This window comes from Bidens hawaiensis, unplaced genomic scaffold (genome assembly GCF_021521415.1).
Source record: "Bidens hawaiensis isolate Kalapana, Puna unplaced genomic scaffold, B.hawaiensis_p1.1 tig00021016_1, whole genome shotgun sequence".
Taxonomy (NCBI): domain Eukaryota; kingdom Viridiplantae; phylum Streptophyta; class Magnoliopsida; order Asterales; family Asteraceae; genus Bidens; species Bidens hawaiensis.
The window spans coordinates 148,474-157,818 of NW_027493243.1; the positions used below are offsets into that span (position 1 = coordinate 148,474).

The following is a 9,345-nucleotide window of genomic DNA, read 5'->3' on the forward strand; positions in this document are numbered from 1 at the left end:
ACCTATCGATGGTCTTCTTAGTACCATAAAAAAACACCAAATTTTCAAAGCATTGTTTCTAAGACTGTTCACGGTCCAACTCCGTCGGTTCTAAAGAAATTTCCATGTCAACCCGATAAGTAGATTTAAAAAAAAAAAGCACTAAAGCGTAAACCGAACCGACTTACTCATTAACCTAGTCGAACAACAATTTAATTAAGTTTTAGGGCTCTCTCTAAGATTTCAGGAGCCCAAGTCGGGTATGAAAAATGGGCCTATTTAACAAAAAAGTTTCTAGACTTTTTGAATTTTTGGCTCAGCTATAAGTAAACTGACCAATTGCCAAATTACTATGTCGTTTTCATATTTTTGTAACCTAGTTGAGATCGACCCAAGCTCTGCTCGTTGGCTCGATCTTTTAGGCTCGTATAACTTCAAAAGCAAGTTAGAGCTTAGCTGAGTTGCCCTGTTTAATTTTGAGCTTCTAGGGCTGTCCAAACCGCTCGTTCGGAAATTGCTCAAGAAATGCTCGTTCGTTTTCTGCTCGGTTTAGTTTGCTTGAATTATTTTTGTTTATTAATTTTACACACACACACTATCTTTTAAATTTTATAAAATTTCCGTCTTTTGTGCTGACTTCAATATTCAAATTTAAACCCTAGCCGCTCGTTTTATATATGTTTTATTGTTAACTTTGAGTTTTAGACATGTTAAAGTTGAAAGTTTAGATATTTTAGAATTAAAAGTCTTGAACTAATGATATTTTGGAGTATTAGAAACTTAACATTAAAAACTTTGTACGCAATCAAGCAAAACCAAACCACTCAGTTTCAAAACAAACAAAACCAAGTTCAAGCATAAAAATATCCTTCGTGTCTTTAAACTCAATCCCCTCGGTTCGGCTCACTTTCAAACCTACCAAGTATGAGCAAACCTGCGTTCGGTTCGGTTCGGTTCATGAACAACCTTAATTTTATAACATCACATACAAAATTAGCGTTGTTTAAAAATCTCACGCCTCGTGACTCGCTCGAATAAAACTAGCTAAAAAAAACTTGATTTGAAAAAACACGTGAGCTAAGTTAGGTCATTTTGTAACCGAGCCAAAATTGACCCAAACTCAGCCCGGGTCATGGCTTTGCTCGTTGGCTTGATTTTAGGCTCGACTCATGAACAACCTTTTAATATTTTAAAGGTACTAACTATTCTATCATTTCCTATAAGTATAGGGGCAAAAGCGTTCATCTCAACAAAGTACAAAATCCATAGTGTCTTATAAATTAAACACGTAAACTTGACTTCCATATTATTCTTATTATTCTTATTATTCTTAAGGCGCGAAACATAACTGCCTTTAACAAATTCAATGGCTCTTGTTTCATTCTTCACCCATCCAAATAAGTAATAATAATATTAACAATAATCATTTCAAATTCCTCTGATCTCTAACAATAACAACAATAGATGATCGGAGCGTGTGATTTGATCGTGTTTCGTTTCGGTTTTTGAAGTGATAGGATCCGGAAGATGAAAAGTGATGATGACAATCGGAAGGATGGTTCTAGAAAACCGACGCCGCTGGAGGGGATCGTGGGGGCGTTCGAGGAGCTGGCGGATTTGGTTAAGAAAGAAGGCGGTGGTGATTTGAGGTTGAAGCCGTTTTTGGAGGCGTGTTCGTTGCTGCCGGTCTTGTTTGGATGCCTTGGGATGGCTTTTAAGTTTGCTGAAATGGAATACACAGCCAAGGTAATTTGATGCTATTATATTAATTGGTTCGATAAGCTGTTTATGTTCGTTTAAAGTTAAATGAACGAATACAAACATTATCTGAGCAATTCAACAGATCATGTGTCTAAATCAAACCAATTAGCTTCATAATTAGCAAATTTTCACCAATCAGTCAATCAACAATATATTTGTGTTCACATTCATTTATTATTATTACTAGTTTAAATACTCGTGTATACACAGGCTGAGTAAACTATATTAACAAAAGATCAAAACAATGTGAAATACTTATACTAATTTGGTATTAGATGAATGAATATGAATATGTATTACAACGTTGAATACAATAAAATTTTCATAAAATAAAAAAAACACAAAAAAGAAAATTAGATGGTAAATTTTCATTAATCTCTAAAAATTTCTTGATATACAACATTTGTAGTTATCCTCAATTTATTGAATATTAGAAAATTAACTCCATCTCTAGTGTTAATTTAAAAAGTGCGACATAAATCTCTAAAAACCTTCATTGTGTATAATGTTTAAAATTTATTTAATTAAATTTTTCTTACTAATAACACACTATTGTTACTAAAAACATAAATCATTTAGCGCTAATATTAATTTGATAGAGGGATTTATATTTTTAAGAAAATAGTGTTTAAAAAAAAGATTGATACAACTACAAATACTTAAATAAACAATACACAAAAATTAAATAAATATATTATATTATAAAGCAATATAATTAATATTTGTGTTTAACATTCAAAAATATATATATAAGCAAAGCACCATATACTAAGAGTTTAAAACAATGTTAGTCCATAAAAACTAAAAAAAATATTTTAAAACATAAAAAACATTATCTTAAATATAAAAAACAAATTCATTTTTTCAAAAGCAACAAAACATCCCAAATAACGTGAAACCATTATAGGTTTGGGATGGCATCGACTATTAGACATTTTAGTCATATTTACATGTATTTTTCTGAAAGGTATTTATCTAGATTTGATGCATATGAGCATTTAACACCACATGGACGACAATGAAAATTACTGTTAACATTTGTTTTTTTTATGTGAAATAAACCAATTTTAATAAAAAAACATAGGATTTTAAGATTATATAAAAATTAGTTTTTAAGCTTTTGAGTATGTTATTATTATTCTTATTACTATTATTTTTGGAATATAATAGAAGTTATAATTATAGTTGGAAAGTGAAAGATTTTATAAATCACGAATGGTTTTCAAATTAAAGTGTTAAGTGTAGTTTATAGTTTAAATTATAAATAAGATTAGGTATAAAATTTAAAGTATTCACTTTTTAATATAAAATTATTAAAACTATTATTTTGTATAAGTCATTAAATTGTAAAAAACAATGGAATGCCATATTAAAATATTAAAAAAATATTGTAAAAGGATATCATTAAGAAATATTTCTTTTTTTTAATTAAATATTATGAGAAAAAACATGTTAGAATTTTGATGCTTTGATGTGATAAATGGATAAATTATGGAAGGTTTTAAATGATATATATTAATAAAATAATTAAGAATTAAAGATGAAAAGATATGGATGACACTTGGCAAAATATTAGACCAATTAAGAGATATGTGGTTAATACGTCAAAATTTCTTGATATTAACTTTAAGAACAGTCAATTCTAAAAGATGCTAAAAAGAAATCGACATCAGAACCATTAAAATATATGTCATGGTTCCTTAAGCATATAATGCCCCTTTCATACTTTAAAGAAAGATGCTAACGTCATAAGTAAGGATGAGCTCGGGATGGTACCGCTACCAGTACCAGTACCGATTCCGAAAATTTGAAATATTTGGTACCAGTATGGCAGTACCGGTCTTGAAATGTTTGATTCAGTACTGGTATTTCGTGCAAAATTCGAGAAACCGGTACTGTACCGATACCGAAAACTAAACACTTGGTGCTGATTCGATACCAGTATCGAAAACGCTCATCCCTAGCCATAAGTATGTTTCTATAATTTCTCAAATTCATTACTTTTTATCTTTTATTTATGTGGGCTGTGGGGCGCGTTGAATACAAAACCAAGTTTATTGAAGTTGGCTACATTAATCTTTCATTAAGCTTTTTTGGGCAAATAAAGCCCTTTTAAAACCTATATATTAATAATCATCAAGATCATAAAGTATTTGAGTGATGCTAATTTACATAAATAGGATAATATCAAACTGAAAGCTAGGTTTCAGACCAGTAAAAGATGCTTATATAATTATATACATCTTAAAGTTAAGATTCTTGAGTCAGACACGGCATCTAAGTATCTAATACATCAATAATTATTGATATCAACTTTAAGAACAGTCAATGTTGAAAGATGCTAAACAGATATTGAAATAAGGACCATTAAAAAAAACATATATTATGGGCTCCTTAAGCATATAATGCCCACTTTACACCTTAAAGAAAGATGCCATAAACATATATCTCTAATAACTTCTCAAATTCGTTACGTTTTATCTTCTATTTGTGTAGGGCGTGTTCAATACTCAACCAATTTTATTTAATGTTAGCTTCATGTATCTTTCGTTAATGTTTTTGGGAAAAATAAAGCCCTTAAGCATGTGATTTATTGTTGCTTTACATAAGTAGGATAATATTAAACTGAAAGCAAGGTTTCAGACCAGTAAAAGATGCATATATTATGTACATCTTAAAGTTAAAGATTCTAGAATGGGATCAAGCATCTAATACATCAATAATCTTTAACTAGGCTGAGACAGAATAATTTTGTGGTATCATATATAAAAACAGTCCATATGGACAAATATGCTATGGGTTCCTTAAGCATATAATGCCCACTTTCACACTTTAAAGAAAGATGCCATCATAAGCATATTTCTATGAGGTTTATTGGATTTTAATAATCCTTATTTACTGGTATTGGCCGATAATAATCCCTATTCATTTTATCATCACTGACGATCCCAAATTTAAAAAAGTTGGCCCCCAATGGTCCCCCGTTAAAAATGACTTAACGGCGTTATACTTTTTTCTGAATTTCAAACTAATGTTTTAGGGCTTTTTATCGAAAGAAGGATACGATTCGATTGATGTAAAACTTCGTTCGAAACGGTGCTCCAAAACGACGAAATAATGCTTCAATTCGGGTTTTTGAACTTACAATTAACAAATCAATTCGTCTAGATCACCGTTTCGAGCTAAGTTTTACATCAATCGACTCGTATCCTCATTCCGATCAAAAGCCCTAAAACGTTAGTTTGAAATTCGGAAAAAAGTATAACGCTGTTAAGTCATATTTAACTGGGGACCATTGGGGGACAACTTTTTTAAATTTGGGACCGCCAGTGGTGATAAAAGAAAAAGGGATTATTATCGACCAATACCAGTCAATAGGGATTATTAAAATCAAATAAACCTTTCTATAATAACTTCTCAAATTCATTGCTTTTTTATTAATTTGTATGGGCAAGTTAAATATTACCCACCGGCCAATAATAATCCATGCTAGCAGTATGATCAATGACACTTCAAACTTTCACTTTCATTATTACAGACAATCCCAGTTTGTTTGCTTAACTTCCATTTGACCTTACAAAAGTTACAACATTCTGATGGGGATAACGGTCAATTATTCATTAGGGGTGGACTTAATTACTTTTCTATTAGTAGAATTGTCTTGACAAAGTAAGCAAGAGTTAGGAGTGTCACTGGTCACATTGGCAATACGTTTGCTAGCGGCCAATTGCCAAAGTTTAAATTATTAAAATTCAATTTGACTTATTTTTGTCGAGGCGCTTTCAATATAGAACATTTTTTAAGTAGAGAACTGTGAGAACGCGTAAGCATTTGTATGTACTATAATGGTAGAGAGTTAGAGGTGGCTAGTGTCTCATAAATCACTATTTAAAGCAATGTATACAAGTGTTTGTATGATTCTTACAGGTTTTTTTTTTTTTGAATGGTCCTCTATGTATGTGTTTCATATCTCTTTTGTAAAAATTGTTTTATTTGACAAACAACTTTCATAACCTAACATGATGATTGATGGTTTTCAGGTTGGTGATCTTCAAGAAGCATCAAAGAAGTTCAACAATTTGAGCAGTGTAGTTGACTTTGACTTGAAAAACAAGACAGTCAAATCCCAAGGGAGCCATACTCGCAACCTCCGTCGAGTTAGGCAAGGTCTAGATCTCATTCGAGAATTGTTTCAGAATTTTTTATCAGCCGAGTATGTTTCTTTCCCATTTTTCATGATTATGCAGCGTATAAATTCCGTTTAAATGGTATTTATTAATATTTTTTTGTGTATATTTCAGGAAATGGTCACTTAAAAAAGCAGCTACAACAGCATATCAACAAACTTGTGCTCCATATCACACATGGGCAGTTAGAACCGCGGTTTCTGCTGGAATGTGCACTCTTCCATCAAGGGATCAACTTCTATTGAACCTTAATGAAACTGGTAATTCTCGTTTATTAATTAATCAATGCTTGAGTTAATGCTTAATAAGCGTCATACGATTAGTGAGTAGCGGCTGTCACGTATTTATTAATAAGTTAATGCTTAAGGGTTTTCTTGTTTGTTTTCGTTCTTCAAGAAAATGAATGTGTTTGTTTACGTTAGTTCGTTAATAGTATTAGTGAACACTTCACGAACATAAATGTACGCACGAACATAAACGTACGCACATAACTAAATACGTCTGCAATATTTTGATTTCATAAAACTAGACAAAATTGCAATGGGTCTGAAATGTTTTAATGAATATATAAATGAGCGTAAACGAACGAACATAAACAAATTTTAAAAAACGAACATTCGTGAACATAAATAATCGAACGAGACAGGTGTTCATGTCCATTCTTTATTAACTCGGACAGTTCACTAAACGTACGGTTCATGCATGCCTAATTTGATTGGCTTGTATTTTATTTTATAACAGATAAAACAGCAGAAAAAGAAATGAGGAGGTACATAAAAGCTTCAGGTGATGTTATAAAAGTCATTGATAATCTTTACATTAGTAGAGGGATTACATTAGATTGGTGATTTTGTATAATCGGATCGGGTCGGGTCGGGTTAGATTATGCACACAATCTAGAGTTGATTTCATGTAAACTTATAATAATCTCTAACTTGGGTTTGTGGCAAGCCCCTTTGTTTTCTAACTTAATGTTTTTGATTTGATATGTTGTGTAAAGATTTTGTCATCATTATTTGTATAGCTAAAGTTCCTACTTGTGGACTTTTTCGGGTTTATAGTTTGCAAGATATTTAAAACAAGTATATTCGTATATGTTGTGAAAACATTACAAGAAAAATCGAAAATAGACCAAAGATTTTGTTTTATAGGTTTGGCACCATCATAATGGTTATATGGAATGGCGTAACATTTCACGAAAGAGATTGTAGTTTTGTGGTTAAAACGGTTGACAGTTAATTATGATGGTTGGTTTGTGTCAGTACTAACTCAAACTGGGTTCTACTTATATGTTTATACCAACCGGGCAGAGCATTAGCAATTTAACTCTGAACTATGATAACGTAATATTTTCCCTCCTGGTGTGCGTTACTAGTTGTAAGAGTTTATAGATTTTTGTGGCAGTCTGGATATCTTTCTGAATCGTGTAGGGTTCAATTTTATATTTAAGTATTTTGTGTCAAATGAAAATAAATAGGCGGATAAGACAGAGTAATTTCCAAAGAATGAGAAGTTAGTTTATGTGAAATTTGAAGTATGATTTTGATGTTTTGAAATTAGACCATGTGATTTACTTATATAGGTGTGGAACCAATCTTTTCCATTCAAATTTTCACCATCTAACGCGACCCCAACCATAGGCGTTACCCTTTAAACCCCACAAGGGGCCAATCTTGCCAGAACTTGACAAAGTGTGGTGCCATGTGGAACCCCTTAGCTATCGTAAAGGTTCCTTAGTACTGAGATTATAAGTCATAACAATATTACATTTCTATGGAACCACTCGCTACCGTCTAGGTTCCTTAGTACCGAAATCATAATAGTATTGAACCAACATGTAGTCTACACTACACCTCTTAACTAGTGTCAAACGATGCAGGAGTATGGAGCAAGTTCGTCAATTAATTTGAATTCAGATTACGTCTATTGTTTATTATTATTTCAAATTTCAATTTCCAAATTTAATTGTTAGGGAGACTTTTATATTTGATCAAATAATTGTTTCGGCTCGAACCATTCGGTTCCAAGCCATTGAATAATCATATGCCTTTTGAGCCATTTGAGTGCCTTTCACATATTGCATCACAACTTTATAATGATGTTCATTTTGTCTATAAGTAAATCTCGATTACCCCAAATAGTCTGATTACACTAAAATAACTCACACTCGCTGACCCACCTCACAGCCCCACAGCAGGCTACCTCCGGGCCTTGCTATATTACATACCTTATTTCGTTACCCATATTTAGTGGTGGACTTACGGTACAAACCATGAATCATCCGCACATCACAGCATATTTATTTATGTTTAATATATATGTGTTAAAATCCCAATCAACCTTAACAAATTATGGCACCGCCACCCATCTCCAAAAAATTTTCAAACCCACATTAAAGAAAGGACATTATAATTCTAAAAGTTTACAAATACAAATCTATTATATGCTAATTTACAATTAACATATATAAAAGAATTATAAACTAACCATTTACAATTTAAATTTAGCCCAATAACTATTGCTAACTTGTAAAAAAGTAGGGTTATTCACGAACCGAGCACACGCTTACTTATATTTGGTTTGGTTTGAAACTGAGCTGACCGAACTAAGCAGTTGAATTTAAGGAAACGATCGATATGTTTAGGCTTGAACTTGGTTTTTTTTGCTTGTTTCCATACAAAAGTTTTAATTTTATATTTCTAAAACTCAAAATATCATTAATTCAATATAATATACATTAATAAGTTCAACAAAGATACTTGATCAATATTCCTTCCTAACAACTGAACAAACAATTTATGTATCAAGCGTGACAAGTGTCACACCCCCAGATTTTGACTAACGGAGTTTTACCCCGAGGCGTGTGACATACCAGGATCCAGCTCATTCGTTATACCAAACGACCAAATTAAAATAGTCAAAACATTTATTTACGTCTCATCAAACATGAGAACACAAAATCCAATCCAAACAATTTCAAAGTTTTGCGGAAGCGTAAAAGTAAATGGTTTAAAAACAATGAACCGTGTGTTTAAAACATGCACAACTCATCAAACGTAAACAATGTGAAATAAAAAGTTCATGCGACAAGTGTGACTCCAGACGCATGCAATGCAATCCACTCCTTAGCATATCTAGCAACCTGGGCAAGTATAATAATCAAGGGTCAACACGAGGTTGGTGAGTTCATAAGTTGTAGTAAAAAGTAATATATATAGTATAGATAGTATACGTAGCATCAGTTGTGTATGTGGATTTAGCACTTTTCAAATATACCAGGGTAGCTAACCCATTTACAAGCTACTAGACGTTTGAACCAAAGCTGACTGTCTGTATGCCTTCTTACCAGGTCTATCACAAAACACTGGCGATGTATGTTAGGACAATTTACACCCGTCCGACCTCCAGTCAAGTTATA

General features: G+C 32.0%; 1 protein-coding gene across 1 annotated transcript; it reads left to right on the forward strand.

Moving 5' to 3' along the window:
- Positions 1–1,345: 1,345 nt before the first annotated feature.
- On the forward strand, positions 1,346–6,862 carry LOC143562415 (ACD11 homolog protein-like). The gene is made up of 5 exons (XM_077050223.1): positions 1,346–1,380; positions 1,497–1,725; positions 5,781–5,953; positions 6,042–6,187; positions 6,669–6,862. Exons 1-5 carry the CDS (start codon positions 1,346–1,348, stop codon positions 6,773–6,775), a joined length of 690 nt encoding a protein of 229 aa, XP_076906338.1. The 3' UTR covers positions 6,776–6,862.
- Positions 6,863–9,345: the final 2,483 nt, after the last annotated feature.